The sequence below is a fragment of the Haliotis rufescens genome, unplaced genomic scaffold, assembly GCF_023055435.1.
Source record: "Haliotis rufescens isolate VD_foot unplaced genomic scaffold, xgHalRufe1.0.p SCAF_22, whole genome shotgun sequence".
Taxonomy (NCBI): domain Eukaryota; kingdom Metazoa; phylum Mollusca; class Gastropoda; order Lepetellida; family Haliotidae; genus Haliotis; species Haliotis rufescens.
Window position 1 is genome coordinate 8,390,038 of NW_025963913.1, and position 27,706 is coordinate 8,417,743.

The following is a 27,706-nucleotide window of genomic DNA, read 5'->3' on the forward strand; positions in this document are numbered from 1 at the left end:
AAATATACCAGATGTGCAGATGAAACCTGCCTGGAGTGGGGTGTGGTAATCTGCTGAGTGAATTTACCGGTACTAGTAGGTTGTTCTACCACTTTTGCATCATCATGGCCCAGGCATTACCTTTCAACATGACAACGCCCGGCCTCATATTGCTCGGCTTGTTCAGGATTCTATTCAACAAAACAACATGAATGTCATCCCCTGGCCGGCTCGCTCCCCTGATCTCTCACAAATCGAGCACATGTGGGATGAGATGGATCAGCGCCTTCAACATCAAACACATGTTCCACAGACACTCCAGGAACTTCGAAACATGCTCAAGGAGATATGGACAGATATTCCACAGGGCTTTGTGCGACGCCTGGTCCATTCCATCAGATGAAGATGTGTTGCTTGCATCGCAACCAGAGGTGGACACATGCTATTGATTTGTAAATTGACATTTTGGCATGTTCATGTTTTTTATGAAATCACGCATTTTCTGAAGTCAGTATGGCAAATTAAACCATTTGAACACTTACAGGAGTCTTTTATCTGTAGCAAACCAAAATTGTTTCAGATTTGGTAAAAAACATAACTTTGCATTAAATCTTATTCAATGTCACAGGAACTTTTGTTGTTCAGTATATATTGAAGTAACGGCTAGCATCAGGTCATTTGACCTAATTTCGGTAAAGTCGGGTTTGTTTACAGTCTGCAAGTTCTTGACATGTGATCATCTGTGCAGAAACCTCAGATCCAGCATTTTGCTGGAAACGAGGTTCATGCTCCACAGACGGACAAACCACACTGTGAACTGTATGTTAGACAGACAAGCAGTGTTTCCAAGTTCTGTGTAGAATGTGTGACGTGTGATGTCACAATGTGGCAGCTGGTGATTATGGGTCATGGTCCTGCTCATGGAACAGAACAACCTTTTTTCTCTCTTCAGCAGGACCAATCACAGCTTCACTACTGTCAAAGCAAGCAGTAAATGAATTGAGGAGCTATGCAAGATAAGTTAAAAAATGTTGAAATACAAGTGATGGGTACAAATAATGAGAGGGGAAACAATTTGTATTTGGTAGTGGTATTAATTTTGTCAATAACATAACTGAATGTGTTAGTTATTCATCATAATTCTTTTATACTTAGTATATCTAACTGTCTACAAAATGCCAAAGAACATATGTTATGTATGCTTCAAAAAGAGGTGAGTTGGGGATATACGTCAGCACAACTATTGTAGCATCTGCTATAAAATATGGGACTGAAATACAATTTACAAAATAAAAGACATTTTGTCGGACACTGAATGTGTTTCAGTTCAAAATTCATTACAAAATGAATAGCAGTCAAAAGGAAACATGACTGGAGCAGTTCTAACGTAAGCATCATGTTCGCACAAACTGATGTAGAGAGTATCTTGTGCAACCTCCCTGTCTCTGATCTTGTCATCTTGTTTCTGATCCTGTTTCTTGTGGACAAGATATGTCTGAGACAGTTTTACATCCTCTTCTTCAGAGCCAACAGTTAAAGAGTGCAAATAAATGCACTTGACAAGGTTTAAATGTATTCTTGTTCACCATATTGCTTTCAAAAATTTATCTGTTGTTATTCTTGACAGAAAAACATTGAGGGAGCAGGATGGAGTGGAAACACTTACTACTACTACTACTACTACTACTACTACTACTACTACTACTACATATGTTCATAGTCAGACATGGTGCAGGCTGAGCTAGGTGCTGAGGTTCACCCTTGTGGTGTCAGTGGAATGCCTCTTTATTCCTTGTATGTTGATTCTCCTTCCAGTAGTACCACCACACTTTCTCACCACAAAATCCTCAAACAAATTATCAACATATGTTGTCAGTTCATGCTCAACATATGTAGTAGCTGCATGCTCACTTGGAGTTCAGTACACATCACCACATCTCATGACCACTCATTATCCTGTACATATTTGCAGTGCGACAACCAATAAAATGCAAAGTTCATACATGACACTTTACCAAATAACTCGTTTTTCAGTGGAAATTTAGCTTGACATCATGACTTATGAGCATGATCATATGCTGTTAACCTTTGACCTAGTAGAAAGGGTAAACTGCCTTCCAAGGCTGTTGCTGCAGAAAGTATGCTCACTCTCTTCCAGGCAAGGTGGGGGAAACATCAAGTTGATGGGAGCAACACTGGCCACAGTCGTACACTTCTTCTACTGTTTTCTCTGACATGGGGCTGGTAGTCAAAGCCCTGATTCATATCAATAAAAATACCGACCATGGGAGAAGCCATTTCTGTCTGCCAGCAGATATTGTAGTTTTGGGCCATCCTGAGATAGTCGCTTTGGCAATGTAATCTACGAAGCTGGATGATGATGATGACGTGAAACAGACATTTCCTTAATCTTTAGAGCAGTTGACTAATTCCATAGACACAGCCAGGTCACTAAAGTATAATCCAAAACGATTGGGGAGCCTGACAATGATGGTGACCTCCCTGAGAGGCACTGATAGGTTGGTTTATGACAGTCTCCCTAGTCTGCTCCGAGACCACCTGAGTTCAAACTTGGAAGAAAAAAAACTGACTTGAGTGTGTTGTAATATTACAACCAATCAGAGATCTTGTATTAATGAGAAAACAGTTATTTTGACACAAAGTGAATCAAAAGTATGGCTCTCATTGGTCAGAATAGCCTTGCTTTAGAATGCTTTATGTCACCAGTGCATTAACAGTTTGCTCTCTGTGATATCTTATGCATGTAAATATTTCACTGCACATGCAGCCCAGTGTGCATATGTAGCAAAGCCTCCAGTCCTCTTCCTGACTGGGTCACCAGGTGAAACAGACAGGTCCAGGATCCCAACTAACCATGATATCCACACTGGAGACCAGGCACTAATCGGTCTCTACCTGGTATGTCATCCAGCTGTGTTGTCCATGATAAACCTATTTGTATCAAACAAACATGTAGGATGTGCAGTGGAGTGTGCCGTACAGTACCCATCCTGTGTCCGACCCTTTCCCAGGCGGGTCATGTTCTCCATGCAGCTGTGTCCATGGTGACAGTGTTGTCTGTGAACCTAGTGGGAAATGCCTCTGGCTCCAAAGCTCAAGCAGGCTTGCCGGCCTTCAACGCAGTGCCTGTGAGGATTGTGTACCATGATCCAGCTGAACAGTGTGAAGGCTTCCTTCTCTGGGACTGATGGTTGCTGGCCTTCCATGGTTCCCGACCCAAGCCTATAGTGACCTAATCTACTATGGTGTCTCTCTGGTCCAGGTTCTGATACTTGCTCCCCCTCCTGTGGCTCTTCACCGTGGAAACTTTCTCAGCCTGCTGAAGTGTGGTATCTGTCTAGGGTGGAGCCATGGGAAAGAAAACACACTGGATGCATCGGGACTCTCCTGTACATCAATCAGAACGGTACTTCCTGAACATGATACGAGGGTTACTAAAGGATTTGAAAAACCCACGGCATACAAGTTGGTGGAGTGGGACGGCAATTTATTCCACAATGTTACCACCAAGAAAATAAAATAAAATTTAAATAATCCTCTTCAGCTTTCATGAAACTGAAAAGCTTGATCTAGTCATATTATAACCTGCATGAACTGACATTCTAAACTTATTACAGTGTGAAAGCAACTACAATTTATTGACTGATATAAGATAGCTATATGATAAAGAACAATGAAGAACAAAGCATGGTATATTTCCCAATAAAACATTGTTCTATCATGACATCATTTCTGGAGATTTGAACATACTCTTACAATTTGATGTTGTATATTGGAAAAACTTTACTTTTGAGAGCTGAGTGTCCAGTGAGTTTTTCTCCATAAATGTAGCTGGTCAACTCAGATAAACGCATTGGCCAAATGATCACATCCAAAAGCGGGAGAGATATGAAATCGGAATTGGGAGAAAAGATACAGGTAATCGACGTGAGGATTGTGAGAATATGCAGGAAATAGCCACCTGTGCCTAAAATGTACTTGTCTGACATCGCCGAGGTTGGATTCTATTGAGGGAGTCATCATTATTTAAATACAGGTAAATATTTTAAAGCTTGTACACTTTATAATCACCCATAGAGAGGCTGTATATAATGTTGATATTTCATATAAGAAATAAATGACTCGTGGTCGAGGGTTATCATACAATAAAACATTGCAGAGAGAATAAGCCTGACTTGGGCTGCACCTCTCATGGTTTATTCTCCCTGCAGTGTTTTATTGTAAAATAAACAACTCCCACTAGTCATTTAGTTTCTCAAATAAAGGGCAATACTATTAGTATCTTAACTGGTTATGGATAGTTGGCAGTGAAGAGGACTTCTGTTGAAAATGCAAAGATTTTATACTGTGATGACAGCCAAAATACAAGATTTCTGGCAATGATGTGATTGAGGTTTTGTTTTTGTAAGAATTATTGGAATTTGTTCGATGACTTAAACATTGTCCAAAATCAAAAATACTTCTTGAGTATTATAAATTCCATAATGTCATGTGGCAGTATTTAATGCAAGTTCATTTTTCAGGTGAGGTGAGCTAAAGTGAAATGCATGCACTTGTGTGTCTGCTTGTACTAGTTGGGACTAATATCGATTTTATAGTGCTAACCCATTGAGATACCATACCACAATTTAATATAAATATCCCACACAGACTCCGAACCAACCAGTCCTTGTTTTCAGCCCCTTCATGCCGAGTGCCAGGCAGGATAACAACAAGTACCATGCCTTTTGGTATGACACGGCTGAGGATTGAACCTGGACCTTTCGCTCTCCGGGTAGAGCCTCTACCACTAGACCACATAGCCGGTCCATTTATGTTTTTAAGATTATTGTGGCAGAAGACTGAGACACTCATAAAATATTGAGCTTATTGTTGTTGTGGGTAGGGTTAGCAGTCCAAACTCAGATAGCTCAGTCATAAACTACATTGTTTGTGATGCTTTGAGGCAGCATTTTCGGGAAGACAGGCTGTGCCTATATAAATCGTGAGACTAGCTGCAATTTGTGGTCTTCCTTCTATGATCTGACTTGCATCTTATCTTCTTGCCTTGTGTGGACGGGATACACATCAGAAACACTTTACTACATGCTTCCAACACTGTTTCCTGGATTCAAGAATAGAGCATGTGCCTCATTCAAAACATTCAACTGTGACAAAGATTGGAGTTTTGTGAGTGCACTGGCATTTATGCATTGCTGTGGTCACATATTTGATTCATTGCCTTTTTAAGATTGCAAACCAAATCCTGTTTCTTAAAATATAATTTATTTATTGTTCACTGATCTGTGCAGTTATTTGTTGACCTGTACACACCAACTTCTGGCTTAACCTTGAAACATCCAGAGTAGATGGACGAGTACATATTGCCCTGAATATTTGAAGATGAGAACTAGAAACAACAACCCGAACTCAATAGTCAGTTACCTCCTGCAACATGTTGGACAGTAGCTAGTCTGCTACATACAAGATCAGCTCTGTCTGAATTACTTACCTGCTGAGCTTCCTATTAGCACAGTGTTTCATGTCATCTAAATGGCTTGAGTCTTCTTTCTGACAAACCAAGAAAAATCATGTTCAATTTCTAAACAAAATTGTATTTAAAAGCAGTTCTGTCAATGACCTTTCTCATTCAATGTCTATGTAGCTATTGCCAAGTAATTTCCAAGTCTTGTGCTGGGATTGGAACTAGCTGAGGTTGGATGCCTTGTTCAAATGAGCAAAGTGGTTAACCCCACCTGTAAGTTGACAAAGTAAGGATACATGCTGTATTTTCCCCTATCAACAGAAGGCGTGTTCTGGTCTGCATAGTACGTTATACAGACTTATATTGCCCAAATGTGATATCAACATGATCAGCCTCACTTTGGGCACCAATGTAATGACCAAAACAAATCCAAATATAGACCTTTTGATCTGAGGCAGCATGCCTGATTCACCTCACCAAAGAGGTTAACCTAGCAAGGATAAGGATGGTAAGGATACCTTCTGTTGGATGACTTCATGTCCTGTTACATCTAGTTGCACAAAGATACATATAAACTGTGATAAGGAAGTAATAATTCCATTTCCTCCAAGCACATTTCATGCACTTCAAGTTTGGTGTTTATCATGACATTATGAAGTGGTCAGTCAAAAGATGAAGTAGATATGCTTAGTATGTCATCCCTGTGATGTATCAAGATTTTGTAGAATTAACAACGCGTGTCGGTCTGACGTTGATTAATGAATAATTTGCATCCTTGTATATGCAAGGGGCCGACGTATGGTTCTCAGTAGGAAGTGACAACTTGGAGACGATTGCTTGCGGTATATACAGTTTTACTTTATACATGTAGATATATACATACAAAAGACACTATGTGCAGGGTCAGCACATAGTGGTAGTGCTTGTTGTCTAGGTGCCCCGGAGCACCCAGCCTAACCCTAGCTAGGCTAAGGGTAAGACCTTCCTTTTCTCCTCTGGACCAAGGCTTATATAGCCAAGGTCACCTGACATTTAGTAAGTAATAAATATAAATGTAAACAGTAAATCACCAGTGACATACTTGCACATCTCGTTCAGGATGGCAGACGGTCGATGTACACAAAAATGGGGATTAACAAATAGGATAAGCATCTTATAAATAACAGCAATTAAGTGTTTCAAGGTATATAGATGTCATGGCTCCAGGGTAATGAGAAAAGCCCTTGGCAATTCTACCAAATGTTATAGAAGTCATCAAGATGTGTAAGATGAAATAATATAAGATGAATTAATTAATAGTTAAGTCTCCTTACCTTGAACTGTGACAAAGTATGATACTGATGTTCCAGGAAATCAAACTGTGTCCCAGCTAGTCTTGTGTTCTCAGCTGCCATCTGCTCTTGAGAACATTCGTCTCCAGAAGAAAGCACACACAGCCATGAACACAACTCATCAAAAAATACATCTGTATTTGGCTCAACCCTTGAACTGAGAAAGTCATGCCAAGTCTGCATACTGAAATTCTCACCATGGAACTCCTTGAAGAGCATAAGAGCATCCTTAAGTGTAATCCTGTGATCTCCATCATAATCTAGAGCCTGGAAGTCCCAGTACGCCTGCTCATGTATTGCCTGCAGCCTTTCTATCTCCTTCAGCACATCCACAAAGTTTGTGCGAGTAACCGCGCCGTCCTGCCCACAAACCTGCTGTATGGCTGTGTTCACATGCTGGATGGAAACATGACTGAAGTTCAGAGTATGGTGCAGGTCAAGCAGCTGTCCAGCAGTAACATAACCAAGTTTGCATGTGTCCAATCGGTCAAACACCACACTAACATCTTCAATTCCCATGATGTTTCACTTCTCATCAGCAGCTGAAAAAGATTGAAACCATCAGTCCATGTCACATACAATATCGGCTTCCACATTAGGATATGGACATTGATAATGGTGTTGTCTTATCAGAACAAGGTATCAAGCACCTCACATCTCCATATCCTGTATCCCTACAGCTCTGTTTGCCTAACATGCTTAAAGCATATTTAATCCATAAAATGCACTATATCAGAAAATATATTCTTAACAGATCAGAATGAGCTATGATGCTGTGAGGCTGCAGTATAATGCCAATCCTTGGATGTGTTTTACTGTGTGCTATCCCTCAAAGTACTCCCAAATGCCAATCCTCTGGTTAGTTAGCAATTGATGTCCAGAAAACACAAACGAAGCATCAGATAATCTATATTGATTGTTCACTTCATAGTCCTGCTGCTTGTCACTATTTTCTGTGTATTAATATTTAGTCTGACCTACCACATTCTAGAGCTACATGTTTTTGCCAATGAAAACATGACAACACACATTTGTGTGAGAGAGAGATTGTACACCAAAGAAGACAGGGCATAATGAGGCAGTCCTAGCTCAGATCTTACATGTTTGTGTACATTCTACCTATATATAAACCTTGAAGATCAGGGTTAATATTGGTTTTCAGCAACCCATGCTTGTCCTAAGAGGCAACTGTCAGGATCTCACAAAGAAAATGTTTTTCATGTTTATAAATGTCATGCTGTTAAGAATTTCTGGTCAGATTTCTGTATTTACTTGACTCATATCTTGCATAGAAAAATCCTTATAACTGACAACGAGCTCCTCTTTGGTACCTCTGATGTATTAATTAACCATTTGATTGTAGCTGCTAAAAGATTCATCTTTGTCCAATGTATTAAGAATGAAAATGTTGTTTTTAAGAACACAATAAGAAGTATCTATGACGTTGAATATCATATTGCACGTAGAAATAACGACTTCTCTGCCTATAATAGAAAATGGGCTTTGTTTACTCAAACTGCAAAATAACTTATTCACTTGATGCTTGCAACATAATTTGATGTACCATAAATACCGCATCTTCTTAATTGTATACATAAATATGCCTTCATCTGTACCATGCTGTGGATTATGCCTTAGGCCTCCCCTGTACCACATCCTTTTGAGAAGTACCTGTATTCATGAAGCTGTACTGTTTTTCGAGTGCATATGTATCCTGTGTATATGACTGAATAAAAATTTATAAAAAAACAAAAAAACTGTCAGGATCTTGTGATCAGGCTCTCTGACTTGGTTGATGCACATGATATCAATCACAGGATTGTCCAGACTTGATTATTTACAGACCGCTGTCATATAGCTGGAATATTGCTGAATGCAGCATTGAACAACAAACATATATATATGCATGAGCTGTGTTTGTAAATATAAAATATATGTGAACTTCAACACCATCTTCATTGTCATCTGGAACCTGGTGGCACATCAACTCATAGACATTCTCACATAAATAGTTCACATTGTACATGTTTTAAGGAAAAAAATGGTTTTATTGCTACAGCAAATTTGGTATCTTGTGTGTTCATATATAAATAATAAATTAAACAGTCAAGACCCTACCTATTGATGTAACCAGGAGGTGCCACCATCTTTTAACTCATGTTTTGTAGATCTTATTACATAATATTTATAAACTATATAAACTGTTTCAATACCACAAGTATAATATATCTGTATATATACACATTTGTCAGGATCTCCTCAGCCTAATCAGGCCCTGCAAAACATATACCACATTGTTTTACTACGTATCTGTATATGTAATTGTATGTGTGACATTAAAATAAACAATTTATTCATTCATTCACAGGCATAGATGATAGTGTGAGGAAAGGCACTAGATATATCCTGCAGAAATTCTATGGTAAAGTCAAAGCAGAGACCGAGGCCAAGATTGGCAAATGTATATGTATTTATATAGTGTGTGGTCGGGACCGAGACTACCAAATGGGTTTGAGATTTGGGTTCATTTGAGATAATGAGGTTCGACTGTATTTGCATTACACGCTGGTTTGACGTCCGGGGTATTTTCAATGTATGGAAATGACCATTGACACGCTATCATTTATCAATGTTGGAATTGTTAGTGACCCCCTGAATTAACTTTGTTCAAAGGTATTAATGATTGTTACTGATGTAAAAGTAAGCCTACTGTCGGCTATACACATGCTTACCTATTAATCAGCAAACATACTTATTGTTGTTTCAAATGTTATAACACAGCAACAACAAAAAACCCACAAGATATGTATTTACAACAAGAGTGCTCTCAGAGCACAACATCCCCCGCATGAATTTTTTTAACGAGTTTATATTTTCTTTGTATTTTATGAAATAACAACAGTAGATGGCACTGCATTTGAAACAAATTGTGCAGAACATTTTGTTGGGAGTTATCCAGTCTGAATGCTAATGCCATAAGGATGTAGCTCACCCACAAAAGCCTTATACAAGGAAACTAACTATAGTTATAGTTATAGTTAGAGAATGTGATATTCTCTGGAAACTGGAGGAGGAGTAGATTTCATGAAGCTCCGTAAAACCGGGGCAGTAACTCTGTCAAAATTAGTCGAAATGAAACGGGACTGCGATATGTGTATCATCAACATGTCGACATCTTGTATAGGGATATTCTCTAAAAGCTGGAGGAGGAGTTGATTTCACAAGCTTAGTACCTCTCTCACAATTAGGCAAACGAAGCTCCGTAAAACAGGGGCAGTCCAGTTTCCAACCTTGCTGAACTAGGCTGGTATTATGGAGTTACATTTTGGCTGGACTAATGAGTCACTGCAAAGTCCAATCAAAATCGCACAACGAAATCGAACTACGGTTTGTAAATTGTCATGTAGATTTCGGTTGATTGCAGGATTTGTAAAGGATGTGCACCGCCAACTCGGTGTCAACAGATATTTTCCAAATCTTTTCATGCTTTTAATCAAAGGTGCTCATGTGATTTGACGCACTTCGCAACGTATGGCCAATTTTATCACAATATAGATCTTGATTATCAATTAGAATGTCTTGACTGGGTGCTGCCATTTTGTTTGAAGCAAATACAAGTGATACAAGAGGTGGAAACTGATTGGTCCATAAGAGAGGCTTAGAAGGGACATAACTCTTAATAGCCACTGGTGGCACTACAATCAAGCCCAGAAACTGGACTTTTAATGTCAGTTAACTCTCTTGCCTAGGGAAGATGTTTTCTCCCCAAAGAAAGTGCATCCTCTGTAACTCGGGTTCTTGCATTTCGGTAAACCTACCCATTCCCGTGGTTCATACTATTATGAATAACACACCCTTGAATTCCATTTGCCAGTTTGATTGGTTACTACTAGATCTTATGTACCAATCAGAATGCGAGTTACAAACCAGTCTCAATGTTGGGTTGGCTAATTGATTATGATCGAGTTTGCAAGAAATTCAACATTGAAAAACAATGACACACAGACAAAAAAAAGACCTAAAAATCTCTCTGATGGAAACGATTTCGTCATGTCCATCAAAACTGACTTTGGTTTCTAGGTAATATAAGTTACCTCCCTTTCCCTTTTGTTGATGTTTGATTTGTTGGTAAAATGTTAAGGAAACTCAAGGGCAGGTAATTTAGTGAGTGAGTTGGGTTTAACGCCGCTTTTAACAGTATTCCAGTTATATCACGGCGTGTCAGCTTGTTTACCACTTAGGTGAAACCCACGAGCAGGGGTATGGTGCTGACAAACAAAGAAACATAATCGGGGCGAACCGGGATTCGAACCCACAATCATAGGTTTCTGATGCAACTCTGCACAGCGAATCGCGGCACCTTAGACGACTGGGCCACCCATGTCCCCTCAGGCAATTTTGAATGAAAGAACCCTGTGAATGGATCCAAGGGTTAGTGTAGGTTTACCGAAATGCTTGCCCTCGAGATATAGAGGATTAAGAAAAGTGTCATACCTTATGTATTGTAGGAATGTTCAAGTGCAATGAATATCAAACATGTAATATTTTCAGAAAATCATATTTCAGTGTTGTTTTCATTGGTCTATACTTTTTCCCTTCAGCTCTTACTTAGTATATCTACCATATCATTGTTAAGACTATCATTAAATAATTGTTAAGACTATCATTCAATAATTATTAGATTCAATCTGTATCAGATTCCCATCCAATCATAGTTAATGTCATGGGAGGATAAACAAACAGTTTGTTTACAAAACTTAAAAATAAATAAATAAGATACCTCCTGCCTCACATTTATGCAAAGAAATTGGATGAAAATCTATAAATTAATTAGTGGGGCCTAATGCTTTCATACACGCCCTCATATCTTTGTCTCAGTTCTGTGTTGAGTAATGAAAAGGAGACAAATCACTTATTAGGCTATTATCGTGCACAATATGTTACCATGGCAAGCAAATATTAATCAAGTTTGCCTAATTGCTAATTGTGTTAGATGTGATCAGTGTTGGAGAGAAAGGATTGCCAGCACCAATAGATAACAAAACAAGGGTGAAAACATTTGTTTGCAGATCAGGAATAAACTCAAGGAATAGTAGCAGTACAAGGAGATGGTACCCCCCCCCCCCCCCCCCCCCCCCACACACACACACACACACACACACACACACCTAGTAATGTCTGGGGCACTGGCCATCTCCCGCAATTACAGGTATACTGGTATATATTTATTGTGGACATTGAATCACTGTGTCCCTCTGTCTAACTACTATCAACTGGGCTTTGCCACTGAATTATATCAAGGTATGGTGTGTTTCATGTTTGGCAGTATCTCCCACAGTAGACCATAGGTGTAAAAGTGCTTGTTTTGATGTAATTGACAAGGAGCATATAGATATGCAAGTATAAATTTGAAAAGGGGGTCAAAGGGATGTTATCACCCTCATCAAGCTAACGCGGCAAGTGCTATAACAGACGATCAACGCTTGGCGTAACAATGTAGGAAATCCATTTTAAACAAATGTTTACAATGTTTCGAATGATGATAATTGTCTTCAAAAGTGAACTTACATTCCAAGGGACTAGCCTAGCATATGCTCTGTAGTATTGTGTACTAGTCTATTTTCTCTCTCACACACACGCACGTGAACTTGACACAAGAAAGACCATCACACGCAGTCTGGTCTGTTCATTGTGTATGTTCTACAACGTTGCACCTACAAGACGATCCGCCATGTTGTATACACTGTTGCCTGTAGTTACGGGATTTGCCCAATGGCATCCCAGACTCTACACATGTGCAGGCCAATCGCCTGCTTTCGAGACAACTCGGCTTCTTTCGCTGTATACCAGGGTCAGCAGGAAGCAACTTGCAAGCCGAGTCACGCGCGGTTTCCTGTTTGTTGCTAGGGGAGCCTTATTTCACGCGATTCATCCGTGTTTGGTTTAGACATATCATCAGTTTCTCGGAGGAACACTCTAACATCGGAATACATCTATCACAATGTTTACTTAAAAATTAATGACCAATTTCTTTGTAAAAGTGTGATGCGATGTTTAGGGTCCTCTCAATTTACTTGGGTGAATCCGTTGGTGAATACAGATCGCGTGAGAGGTGTAAAAACTGTGAACGAGTGTGTTTCTTCATTGTAGACCTGTATTACTCATACCACACGTGATTGGGTGATAATTCAATTGAATGGAAATATTTAAGCTATTTCCCTTCACCATAGCAACATTGTTCTTCATAAAGCGTGCCTCGTTGAACAACGCATGCGTAAAATGAGATCAGGGCATTAAATGACTACCACAAAGAGAACCTGATAAATGATCCCTCTGAGTCAGAATACTAGTCTTTGTCAAGTTGAGACACGCCCCCCTGCAGATTCTCTATATATGTGTACAGGATATTGTCACTGACACCGTTAGTCATTGTACAAATGCAAAGACACTCGCCCCTGACAACAGCATACTTGGATACTGGTAATAAATAAAGCGATTGAAGAGATTGTATATCTCCAACAACAAAAAGCCGACATATTTTCGCCTTCCTATAGCACATCTAGCTAGCTGCCATATGTATGTATCTAGCTATCAGCTGATTAAGTACTGTGGGTTATTTATTACATGAGATATCAACATTATGTACAGCCTCTTTAAGGATATTAATAACATGTAAAAGTTTTACATATAGTTACCCGTATTCAAATAACGATGACTCCCTCAATAGAATCCGACCTCGGCAATGTCGGACAAGTCCATTTTATGAACAGGTGAGTTATTTTCACGTCGATTACTTGTACCTTTTCTCCCAAAGCGATTGTCATATCTCTCCCACTGTTTGGTGCGAAAGTTGGGCCATTGCGTTTATCTGCGCTGCCCAGTTACATCTATGGGGAACAAATTCACGAGACACTTCCTCTCATATAATGACGTCGTCCAATTTACGACGTCATCAAGTTACGAGCGCATGTTTGAGTCAGAAATCATTGCAAGAACCGTCCTGGATCCGCTTCAAACAGTTAGATAATCACGAGACGTGTTGTGCTAAATGCATTTTTAATCAGATGTCAGAAGCTTTGGGACCCAACGAGCTGACTCTTTCTTCACTGCCAAAGTTTGTTTGATTACGGAATATACTCTCCCCTGTGAAATGCCCAATGAACTAGCATTATGATGCTCAGCCATTTGCCGGTCAATCATCACCATTTCGTGGATTCCCGGGATCACATCTGGTGTTGGTGATGTGATCAGGGTCAGGGGGTCGTCATGGAGGCTCTCCCTGCCAAGCCTTAAACTCTGCTGGCCACTTCTTATCGTTGGCTAATATTGTTATGCCCAAATATGTTTCATAAATTTGTTTTCAAACATAACTTTGTATTCCTGACAAAATTGTGTATATATAGAGAATCTCATCCGAGTGTCTCTTGATATCAAATATATCAACACGAGTTGATAAAAGTGGAAAAATCCTGAGGCTTGCCGAGGATTTTTGCCACTTTTATCAATGAGTGTTGATATATTTGATGTCAAAAGTCACGAGGGTGAGATTTTATTTATCATCCAACATCATTCTTCCAACTTTTTCAATTTGTAGACAATAATTAGCAGTGTCTTCAGTGTAAAAAGTACTGCTAACAGCTTCAGTAGCAGATGTCATTTGATTGTTCTCGTCGCTATATGGCTGAAATAATGCCGATGCGACGTTAAATTTTAACTCACTCACTCACTATTTTCGTAAGTGCTGTACTCAAATCTTTACGGGTGGCTTTTGCTCTTAAGCCCCTATTTTGCAAGCACTTGATCACTGAACTTCCTCGACTGTGACCCTTTTCCTCCATGCCATGTCATGTCGGCAAAAGATATTACATTACGCAAGTCCTTCTATGAGAGGCTAAGAATTTACACTGACCCCTTGTATGCGTCCTACAAACCGTTTCAGAGAATAAATGCAGTGACATGATTTGGTCGTTTATGCTTTTTCAGAACTTTTGTGGTCAAGGGGGTGTTCATTACTTTATTTCTTGGTTTAAATGAAACATTTCTATTGTGTCGCCTAAGCCATATTACTTAATAGTTCTTGCTGTAAAGTCAGACTGATTTGTGTATGTGTATATGACCAACGGTCCTAAGATAAAACTTACAGTTTATGTCAGGCTGTCCTAATACACTTATTTCTTGGGAGATGTAACTGTTTCTTGGACTGCTTGGACTGAACAGTGGATTGGCAGTCACCTGGGCGATGAGGGTATTATGCATGTCATCAACTGAAATTGGTCTACATAAAATTCTCTAATTTTGGTGATTTGAGTGAGTACTGTCCGGTGACATTGAAGGTGTATAGGTGCATGCATGGCTGTACGGTGACATTGAAGGTGTATAGGTGCATGCATGGCTGTACGCTGACATTGAAGGTGGATGGTGCATGCATAGCTGTACGGTGACATTGAAGGTGGATGGTGCATGCATGGCTGTACGGTGACATTGACGGTGTATAGGTGCAAGCATGGCTGTATGGTGACATTGAAGGTGGATGGTGCATGCATGGCTGTACGGTGACATTGAAGAGGTATACGTGCATGCATGGCTGTACGGTGACATTGAAGGTGTATACGTGCATGCATGGCTGTACGGTGACATTGAAGGTGTATAGGTGCATGCATGGCTGTATGGTGACATTGAAGGTGGATGGTGCATGCATGGCTGTACGGTGACATTGAAGGTGTATAGGTGCATGCATGGCTGTACGGTGACATTGAAGGTGGATGGTGCATGCATGGCTGTACGGTGACATTGAAGGTGGATGGTGCATGCATAGCTGTACGGTGACATTGAAGGTGGATGGTGCATGCATGGCTGTACGGTGACATTGAAGGTGTACAGGTGCATGCATGGCTGTATGGTGACATTGAAGGTGGATGGTGCATGCATGGCTGTACGGTGACATTGAAGAGGTATAGGTGCATGCATGGCTGTACGGTGACATTGAAGGTGGATGGTGCATGCATAGCTGTATTGTGACATTGAAGGTGGATGGTGCATGCATGGTTGTACGGTGACATTGAAGGTGGATGGTGCATGCATGGGTTGTACGGTGACGTTGAAGGTGTATAGGTGCATGCATGGCTGTACGGTGACATTGAAGGTGGATGGTGCATGCATAGCTGTACGGTGACATTGAAGGTGGATGGTGCATGCATGGCTGTACGGTGACATTGAAGGTGTATAGGTGCATGCATGGCTGTATGGTGACATTGAAGGTGGATGGTGCATGCATGGCTGTACGGTGACATTGAAGAGGTATAGGTGCATGCATAGCTGTACGGTGACATTGAAGGTGGATGGTGCATGCATAGCTGTATGGTGACATTGAAGGTGGATGGTGCATGCATGGCTGTACGGTGACATTGAAGGTGGATGGTGCATGCATGGGTTGTACGGTGACATTGAAGGTGTATAGGTGCATGCATGGCTGTACGGTGACATTGAAGGTGGATGGTGCATGCATGGCTGTATGGTGACATTGAAGGTGTATAGGTGCATGCATGGCTGTACGGTGACATTGAAGGTGGATGGTGCATGCATGGCTGTATGGTGACATTGAAGGTGTATAGGTGCATGCATGGCTGTACGGTGACATTGAAGGTGGATGGTGCATGCATGGCTGTATGGTGACATTGAAGGTGTATAGGTGCATGCATGGCTGTATGGTGACATTGAAGGTGTATAGGTGCATTCATGGCTGTACGGTGACATTGAAGGTGGATGGTGCATGCATAGCTGTACGGTGACATTGAAGGTGGATGGTGCATGCATGGCTCGCTGTATGGTGACATTGAAGGTGGATGGTACATGCATGGCTGTACGGTGACACTGAAGGTGTATAGGTGCATGCATGGCTGTACGGTGACATTGAAGGTGGATGATGCATGCATGGCTGTACGGTGACGTTGAAGGTGTATAGGTGCATGCATGGCTGTACGGTGACATTGAAGGTGTATACGTGCATGCATGGCTGTACGGTGACACTGAAGGTGTATACGTGCATGCATGGCTGTACGGTGGCATTGAAGGTGGATACGTGAATGCATGGCTGTACGGTGACATTGAAGGTGGATGGTGCATGCATGGCTGTACGGTGACATTGAAGGTGGATGGTGCATGCATGGGTTGTACGGTGACATTGAAGGTGGATGGTGCATGCATGGGTGTACGGTGACGTTGAAGGTGGATGGTGAATGCATGGTTGTACGGTGACATTGAAGGTGGATGGTGAATGCATGGTTGTACGGTGACATTGAAGGTGGATGGTGCATGCATGGGTTGTACGGTGACATTGAAGGTGGATGGTGCATGCATGGTTGTACGGTGACGTTGAAGGTGGATGGTGCATGCATGGTTGTACGGTGACATTGAAGGTGGATGGTGAATGCATGGCTGTACGGTGACGTTGAAGGTGGATACGAGCGTGCATCGGTTGTACGGTGACATTGAAGGTGGATGGTGCATGCATGGCCGTATGGTGACATTGAGGGTGTATAGGTGCATGCATGGCTGTACGGTGACATTGAAGGTGGATGGTGCATGCATGGGTTGTACGGTGACATTGAAGGTGGATGATGCATGCATGGCTGTACGGTGACATTGAAGGTGTATAGGTGCATGCATGGCTGTATGGTGACATTGAAGGTGGATGGTGCATGCATGGCTGTACGGTGACATTGAAGGTGTATAGGTGCATGCATGGCTGTACGGTGACATTGAAAGTGGATGGTGCATGCATAGCTGTACGGTGACATTGAAGTTGGATGGTGCCTGCATGGCTGTACGGTGACATTGAAGGTGGATGGTGCATGCATGGGTTGTACGGTGACGTTGAAGGTGTATAGGTGCATGCATGGCTGTATGGTGACATTGAAGGTGTATAGGTGCATTCATGGCTGTACGGTGACATTGAAGGTGTATAGGTGCATGCATGGCTGTACGGTGACATTGAAGGTGTATAGGTGCATGCGTAGCTGCACGGTGACGTTGAAGGTGGATGCGGGCATGCATGGGTTGTACGGTGACATTGAAGGTGTATACGTGCATGCATGGCTGTACGGTGACACTGAAGGTGTATAGGTGCATGCATGGCTGTACGGTGGCATTGAAGGTGGATACGTGGATGCATGGCTGTACGGTGACGTTGAAGGTGGATGGTGCATGCATAGCTGTACGGTGACATTGAAGGTGGATGGTGCCTGCATGGCTGTACGGTGACATTGAAGGTGGATGGTGCATGCATGGGTTGTACGGTGACGTTGAAGGTGGATGGTGCATGCATGGCTGTACGGTGACATTGAAGGTGTAGAGGTGCATGCATGGCTGTATGGTGACATTGAAGGTGTATAGGTGCATGCATGGCTGTACGGTGACATTGAAGGTGGATGGTGCATGCATGGCTGTACGGTGACATTGAAGGTGGATGGTGCATGCGTGGCTGTACGGTGACATTGAAGGTGTATAGGTGCATGCATGGCTGTACGGTGACATTGAAGGTGGATGGTGCCTGCATGGCTGTACGGTGACATTGAAGGTGGATGGTGCATGCATGGGTTGTACGGTGACGTTGAAGGTGGATGGTGCATGCATGGCTGTACGGTGACATTGAAGGTGTAGAGGTGCATGCATGGCTGTATGGTGACATTGAAGGTGTATAGGTGCATGCATGGCTGTACGGTGACATTGAAGGTGGATGGTGCATGCATGGCTGTACGGTGACATTGAAGGTGGATGGTGCATGCGTGGCTGTACGGTGACATTGAAGGTGTATAGGTGCATGCATGGCTGTACGGTGACATTGAAGGTGGATGGTGGATGCATGGCTGTACGGTGACATTGAAGGTGGATGGTGCATGCGTGGCTGTACGGTGACATTGAAGGTGTATAGGTGCATGCATGGCTGTACGGTGACATTGAAGGTGTATAGGTGCATGCATGGCTGTACGGTGACATTGAAGGTGTATACGAGCATGCATGGCTGTATGGTGACATTGAAAGTGGATGGTGCATGCATGGCTGTACGGTGTGGTTGAAGGTGGATACGAGCATGCATGGGTTGTACAGTGACATTGAAGGTGTATACGTGCATGCATGGCTCTACGGTGACATTGAAGGTGGATGGTGCATGCATAGCTGTACGGTGACAGTGAAGGTGTATAGGTGCATGCATGGCTGTACGGTGACGTTGAAGGTGGATGGTGCATGCATGGTTGTACGGTGACGTTGAAGGTGTATAGGTGCATGCATGGCTGTACGGTGACGTTGAAGGTGGATGGTGCATGCATGGCTGTACGGTGACATTGAAGGTGGATGGTGCATGCATGGCTGTACGGTGACGTTGAAGGTGGATGGTGCATGCATGGCTGTACGGTGACACTGAAGGTGTATAGGTGCATGCATGGCTGTACGGTGACGTTGAAGGTGGATGGTGCATGCATGGTTGTACGGTGACGTTGAAGGTGGATGGTGCATGCATGGCTGTACGGTGACACTGAAGGTGTATAGGTGCATTCATGGCTGTACGGTGACGTTGAAGGTGGATGGTGCATGCATGGCTGTACAGTGACACTGAAGGTGTATAGGTGCATTCATGGCTGTATGGTGACATTGAAGGTGTATACGTGCATGCATGGCTGTACGGTGACATTGAAGGTGTATACGTGCCTGCATGGCTGTACGGTGACATTGAAGGTGTATAGGTGCATGCATGGCTGTACGGTGACATTGAAGGTGGATGGTGCATGCATGGCTCTACGATGACATTGAAGGTTTATAGGTGCATGCATGGCTGTACGGTGACATTGAAGGTGGATGGTGCATGCATAGCTGTACGGTGACATTGAAGGTGGATGGTGCATGCATGGCTGTACGGTGACATTGAAGGTGGATGGTGCATGCATGGCTGTACGGTGACATTGAAGGTGGATACGTGCATGCATGGCTGTACGGTGACATTGAAGGTGTATACGTGCATGCATGGCTGTACGGTGACATTGAAGGTGTATAGGTGCATGCATGGCTGTACGGTGACATTGAAGGTGTATACGTGCATGCATGGCTGTACGGTGACATTGAAGGTGTATAGGTGCATGCATGGCTGTACGGTGACATTGAAGGTGTATACGTGCATGCATGGCTGTATGGTGACATTGAAGGTGTATAGGTGCATGCATGGTTGTACGATGACATTGAAGGTGTATAGGTGCATGCATGGCTGTACGGTGACATTGAAGGTGTATAGGTGCATGCATGGCTGTACGGTGACATTGAAGGTGTATACGTGCATGCATGGCTGTACGATGACATTGAAGGTGTATAGGTGCATGCATGGCTCTACGGTGAGATTGAAGGTGTATACGTGCATGCATGGCTGCACGATGACATTGAAGGTGTGTACGTGCATTGTTACAACCCTTAATGTAAAAATTACTTTTAATGTAAAAATTGTTACATTAAGGGTTACATGTTAACTCTTAATGTAAAAAAAAAATACATTACGAGTAACAACCCGCAACCCTTAATGTAAAAAATATATTTTTTACAATAAGGGTTAATATCGTACATATCGCCCGTTAATGTAAAATATTCTTATAAACAAAGTTTGATTGGAAACATAAGATACCTTTTGCTATGTTCACGTTTTTTGTTTTTTTTGTTCGGGTTGTTTGCAATTATTCGTTATAAGCGACAGCGTGAGAAACTGACTTTGCTCAGTTCTGAGAACAAGAGGTGCTATTATAAAAATGGCAGGCTCGTTATTGAGGACATGCCAGCTTCTACTCTGGAAGGTGATGAGCATCAGTTGTCGGCTCCAGTCGCAGATCAAGACTCAAGTGGAACATCGTCAACTTTGGATCAGGAGCGGGCGCTGCCGTCAAGGTCGAAGGTTATGCAAAAGCATAACAAAATACATTGCAAGGAATATAGAAGATAAAACCATCAAACTTTCCGACATTGGCTTTGTTTCTTTTGTATCTGAACATGACATTGTTGCTTTATTTGAAAAATAGTCAATAGAAAATTACTTTAGTGACATTATTTCCAGAATATAAACTTTTTTGTTTACCAGCCCCAAAAAGGTCCAAGTTCGGGATGTATTCGGGAGGAATACCTTTGATAAAATATTCACTGGTAAGACATGTTATTGATTTTCGATACAGATAACATGCTATTACTATTCTGTTGGATAAAAGTATGTTTGGTTTCAGTAGAGCTACATTATGTGTGTTTACATATATCCAGCCGGAGAGATCGACCTGTGATAATAACAAAGATAGACAAAATGGGGTAGAGATTTTGTTGTATTTTTTATTGAGTACACTGGAAGAGGACCCAGCTGTTTCTATCATTGTACTTGGATTTGTTTGTTTGTTTGTTTGCCTGTTGTTTAACGCAGCACTCAGCTATATTCCAGCTACGTGACGGTGGTCTGTAAATGTAGACAATCCAGTGGTCGACATCATGAGCACCGATCCACGCATTTGGGATATGATGACATGCATCAACCAAGTCAGCGAGTCTGAACACCGGTCCCGTTAGTCGCCTCTTACGACAAGCTTACGAGTTGGGTTTAACGCCATTTTTAACAGTATTCCATTTATATCACGGCGTGTCAGCTTAATGTGGGAGGAAAGCCCGAAGTGATGCCGGCCTCAGATGTTTACCACTTCGGTGAAACCCACGAGTACGGGTATGGTGCTGACAAACCCAGAAACATCATCGGGGCGAACCGAGATTCGAACCTGCAATCATAGGTTTCTGGCGTGCCCAAGGGATGCAACTCTGCACAGCTCTGAATCGCAGCGCCTTAGACGACTGGGCCACCCGTGCCTCCTATTGGGCATTTAGGGTGTAGTGTGATAGATTATGGTTTGGCATCGAGTGACATGTTCCCCGATGATGATGAATGTCTCGGTGAACGGTGCCATTATGTAAATGCGTTCAGAAATAACTAAAGATAACGCATACCTTATTAAGTAAAACAAAGTTTGCAAGAATACAGATAACGGTGTGGAATCAAGAAGGACCAGTTTGCACAATGTAAAAGGAGTGACCTAGAAAATGTAGCAGCGGTAGACACTAAACGTTTCTGGGACATCATAAAACGTGTGTCTGGACGACCGCAACGACCCAACCCTATTGATATACAAGACTGGGGGACTATTTCTCGTCGCTGAATTCTGAACCAATGGGTATTCAGGATAATCTTGGTGAGGTGGAGGACATAGTGACAGGTCATGGTTATGTGCAAGAACTGACAATTGACATATTAGAATCCACAATCACCAGATCCGAACTTTTTGAAAGCAACAGTGCCTAGAAACATAATAAATCAGCTGGCCTTGACGACATATATGGAAGCCATTGTACAAACATGGTTTGAGTGCTAAAATGGGTAAACTGTGCTTCATGGGTGTGAGTCAAGGGTGTATGCTTTGTCCCTTTTTGTTTCAGTTTTTTCATAAACGAATTGGTTACAAAATGGAACAAAGTTGTCGTTTTGTTGTTAAGTTACATCCGGAATATATTTATATTTTGATACCTCTATTAGCGGAAGACCTTATTGTGTTTGGAAATACTGTCAAAAACGTACAAACAAAGTTGAATATCTTACATGATGACTGTTGTAAATGGTAAATGCCAGTCAATCTATCAAAAACAAAAATAGGGAAGGTTTATCACTTTATAAAAAAATGGTATTATGATGGAAATGCGTATGAAGTAGTTACTGGATACAGTTATCTTGGCTTGTATTGTAGCAATAGATTACTGAGGTCGAATGCTTAAATAATATTGCAATTGAGGCATGAAAGGTGTTCATGGTCCTGTTAATTAGTATACACTGTACATTCCTTGAAACCATACTCGCCTCACTTTTACTTCAAATGTTTTGATACAAAGATGACACCAATACTTTTATACGGTGCTGAAATTTGGGGGTTGTCGCGTTGTCGCATTGACGCCCTTGAAAAAACAAGCAAAAAGTGTCAAAATTAGCCAAAGCGCGACAATGCGACAACGCGACATTTGGGCCATTTCTCGCATTGTCGCGTTGACGCATTGTAAGATGTCCGAAAGGCTTATGTGACTTATTGCTATCCGTCTTTGTACGGCGTGCGTCATCCGTCATGCGAAATTTATTCACAATACGATTTATACCTAAAATATGTCGAAAGATAGCATTTACAGCTCACCTGGTACGAAGTTCCGTGGTGAGCTTATGTCAGCTCCCCCAGAAGAACGAATGGTCGGTTCCTAACTGACATGAAATACTCTACAGGCCATATGTCTAATGTTCTTTTTCCCTATTTCAATCAACAATGGTCTTACTTCAGGATATGCTAAACTGCTATAGAAAAGGTATAGACTTCATATCCGAAAAATATAAACTTTAAGAGGCTATATTTGACTCGGCACGGTACTTGGGAAATCTACGGGTTTTTCTTTTAACCAAACATCATTGCATTGGAATTCCTTTCGTTTGTAATAGCATATGACTCTGGTGTATGTTTAACTGTCATATCCGTAATAAAGCAACAAAATGTCCATTATTGTATGCCTAAAATTATCTTAATGGACCATTCTAACAACCTAACAACTTGGTCTGATCTGCTTGGGCTGAGTCCTCCTTTCCGTCGTTACTGTATTAGGATAGTAACGAGGTTACCTTGCAGAGTATCGAAAAATAACCTTTGTAAAACAGTAAGTTTGATAAAAATCGGTTAAAGGGGTTAGGGGTCATTAAGCCTTTTATGAAGCCTGAATATAACAACCAGGTGGTCGTTGTAGAGAGGGGATCTAAAAATGATCAGTCATTTGCATATCTAGACAAAGTAACGATCAATTAAATCTTCGAAGTTTCAAGAAAGTTCGATAAGTATTATTTTATAGTGATAACCCTTAATGTAAAAAAAATATTATCTATCACTTCAACCCTTGATGTAAATTTGTTTACACTAAGAGTATTTTTTACACTAAGGGTTGTAACAGTGCATGCATGGCTGTACGGTGACATTGAAGGTGGATAGGTGCATGAATGGCTGTACGGTGACATTGAAGGTGTATACGTGCATGCATGGCTGTACGGTGACATTGAAGGTGAAAAGGTGCATGCATGGCTGTACGGTGACATTGAAGACGGTACAGTGACATGGAAGTTGGATGTGTACATACAAGGCGGTACAGTAACATTGAAGGTGGATGTGTACAGTGTCATGGAAGGTGGGTGTGTACAGTGTCATGGAAGGTAGATATGTACAGTGACATGAAAGGTGGGTGTGTACAGTGTCATGGAAGGTGGGTGTGTACAGTAACATTGAAGGTGGATGTGTACAGTGTCATGGAAGGTGGGTGTGTACAGTGTCATGGAAGGTAGATATGTACAGTGACATGAAAGGTGGGTGTGTACAGTGTCATGGAAGGTGGGTGTGTACAGTGACATTGAAGGTGGATATGTACAGTGTCATGGAAGGTGGGTGTGTACAGTGACATTGAAGGTAGATATGTACTGTGACATGGAAGGTGGGTGTGTACAGTGTCATGGAAGGTGGGTGTGTACAGTGTCATGGAAGGTAGATATGTACAGTGTCATGGAAGGTAGATATGTACAGTGACATGGAAGGTGGGTGTGTACAGTGTCATGGAAGGTGGGTGTGTACAGTGACATTGAAGGTGGATGTGTACAGTGTCATGGAAGGTAGATATGTACAGTGACATGGAAGGTGGGTGTGTACAGTGTCATGGAAGGTAGATATGTACAGTGACATGGAAGGTGGGTGTGTACAGTGACATGGAAGGTGGATGTGTACAGTGACATGGAAGGTGGGTGTGTACAGTGACATTGAAGGTGGGTGTGTACAGTGACGTAGAAGGTGGGTGTGTACAGTGACATTGAAGGTGGATGTGTACAGTGAGGTGGAAGGTGGATGTGTACAGTGTCATGGAAGGTAGATATGTACAGTGACATGGAAGGTGGGTGTGTACAGTGACATGGAAGGTGGGTGTGTACAGTGACATGGAGGGTGGGTGTGTACAGTGACATGGAAGGTTGGGGTGTGCAGTGTCATGGAAGGTGGGTGTGTACAGTGACGTAGAAGGTTGATGTGTACAGTGACATGGAAGGTGGATGTGTACAGTGACATGGAAGTTGGATGTGTACAGTGACTTAGAAGGTGGGTATGTACAGTGACATGGAAGTTGGATATGTACAGTGACATGGAAGGTTGATGTGTACAGGGACATGGAAGGTAGGTGTGTACAGTGACATGGAAGGTGGGTGTGTACAGTGACATGGAAGGTGGATATGTACAGTGACATGGAAGTTGGATATGTACAGCGACGTAGAAGGTGGATGTCTACAGTGACGTAGAAAGTGGATGTGTACAGTGTCATGGAAGGTAGATATGTACAGTGTCATGGAAGGTAGATATGTACAGTGACATGGAAGGTGGATATGTACAGTGTCATGGAAGGTAGATATGTACAGTGACATGGAAGGTGGATATGTACAGTGTCATGGAAGGTAGATATGTACAGTGTCATGGAAGGTAGATATGTACAGTGACATGGAAGGTGGATATGTACAGTGTCATGGAAGGTAGATATGTACAGTGTCATGGAAGGTAGATATGTACAGTGACATGGAAGGTGGGTGTGTACTGTGACATTAAAGGTGGGTGTGTACTGTGACATGGAAGGTAGATATGTACAGTGTCATGGAAGGTAGATATGTACAGTGACATGGAAGGTGGATGTGTACAGTGTCATGGAAGGTAGATATGTACAGTGACATGGAAGTTGGATGTGTACAGTGACATGGAAGGTGGGTGTGTACTGTGACGTAGAAGGTAGATATGTACAGTGTCATGGAAGGTAGATATGTACAGTGACATGGAAGGTGGATGTGTACAGTGTCATGGAAGGTAGATATGTACAGTGACATGGAAGGTGGATGTGTACAGTGACGTAGAAGGTAGGATGTGTACAGTGACATGGAAGGTGGGTGTGTACAGTGTCATGGAAGGTGGATATGTACAGTAACATTGAAGGTGGATGTGTACAGTGTCATGGAAGGTAGATATGTACAGTGTCATGGAAGGTAGATATGTACAGTGACATGGAAGGTAGATGTGTACAGTGACATGGAAGGTGGATGTGTACAGTGACATGGAAGGTGGATGTGTACAGTGACGTAGAAGGTGGGTGTGTACAGTGACATGGAAGGTGGATGTGTACAGTAACATGGAAGGTGGATGTGTACAGTGACATGGAAGGTGGGTGTGTACAGTGTCATGGAAGGTGGGTGTGTACAGTAACATTGAAGGTGGATGTGTACAGTGTCATGGAAGGTAGATATGTACAGTGTCATGGAAGGTAGATATGTACAGTGACATGGAAGGTGGATGTGTACAGTGACATGGAAGGTGGATGTGTACAGTGACGTAGAAGGTGGGTGTGTACAGTGACGTAGAAGGTGGGTGTGTACAGTGACATGGAAGGTGGATGTTACAGTAACATGGAAGGTGGATGTGTACAGTGACATGGAAGGTGGATGTGTACAGTGACATGGAAGGTGGGTGTGTACAGTGACGTAGAAGGTAGGATGTGTACAGTGACATGGAAGGTGGATGTGTACAGTGACGTAGAAGGTGGGTGTGTACAGTGACATGGAAGGTGGGTGTGTACAGTAACATGGAAGGTGGGTGTGTACTGTGACGTAGAAGGTGGGTGTGTACAGTAACATGGAAGGTGGGTGTGTACTGTGACGTAGAAGGTGGGTGTGTACAGTAACATGGAAGGTGGGTGTGTACTGTGACGTAGAAGGTAGGATGTGTACAGTGACATGGAAGGTGGATGTGTACAGTGACGTAGAAGGTGGGTGTGTACAGTAACATGGAAGGTGGATGTGTACAGTAACATGGAAGGTGGATGTGTACAGTGACATGGAAGATGGATGTGTACAGTGACATGGAAGGTGGGTGTGTACAGTGACATGGAAGGTGGGTGTGTACTGTGACATGGAAGGTGGATGTGTACAGTGTCATGGAAGGTGGATGTGTACAGTAACATGGAAGGTGGATGTGTACAGTGACGTAGAAGTTGGATGTGTACAGTGACATGGAAGGTGGGTGTGTACAGTGACATGGAAGGTGGATGTGTACTGTGACGTAGAAGGTAGGATGTACAGTGACATAGAAGGTGGATGTGTACAGTGTCATGGAAGGTGGATGTGTACAGTGACATGGAAGGTGGATGTGTACAGTGTCATGGAAGGTGGGTGTGTACAGTGACATGGAAGGTGGATGTGTACAGTGTCATGGAAGGTGGATGTGTACAGTGACATGGAAGGTGGATGTGTACAGTGACGTAGAAGTTGGATGTGTACAGTGACATGGAAGGTGGGTGTGTACAGTGACATGGAAGGTGGATGTGTACAGTGTCATGGAAGGTGGATATGTACAGTGACATGGAAGGTGGGTGTGTACAGTGACATGGAAGGTGGGTGTGTACAGTGACATGGAAGGTGGATGTGTACAGTGTCATGGAAGGTGGATATGTACAGTGACATGGAAGGTGGGTGTGTACAGTGTCATGGAAGGTGGATATGTACAGTGACATGGAAGGTGGGTGTGTACAGTGACATGGAAGGTGGGTGTGTACAGTAACATGGAAGGTGGATGTGTACAGTGACATGGAAGGTGGGTGTGTACAGTGACGTAGAAGGTGGGTGTGTACAGTAACATTGAAGGTGGATGTGTACAGTAACATGGAAGGTGGATGTGTACAGTAACATGGAAGGTGGGTGTGTACAGTGACGTAGAAGGTGGGTGTGTACAGTAACATTGAAGGTGGATGTGTACAGTAACATGGA

At 42.3% G+C, this 27,706-nt stretch overlaps 1 protein-coding gene across 2 annotated transcripts in view; it reads right to left on the reverse strand.

The window, feature by feature from the left end:
- The window catches only part of LOC124116969, a 223,396-nt gene extending 210,876 nt beyond the window's left edge, over positions 1-12,520 (reverse strand). For both annotated transcript variants that reach the window (XM_046478630.2, XM_048401480.1), the window contains exons 1-3: positions 12,364-12,520; positions 6,778-7,337; positions 5,492-5,550 (exon numbers count right to left, since the gene is read on the reverse strand). In XM_046478630.2, the coding sequence (XP_046334586.1) occupies positions 5,492-5,550; positions 6,778-7,314 (596 nt within the window). In that variant the 5' untranslated portion in view covers positions 7,315-7,337; positions 12,364-12,520. The remainder of the gene's footprint in view (positions 1-5,491; positions 5,551-6,777; positions 7,338-12,363) is intronic.
- Positions 12,521-27,706: the final 15,186 nt, after the last annotated feature.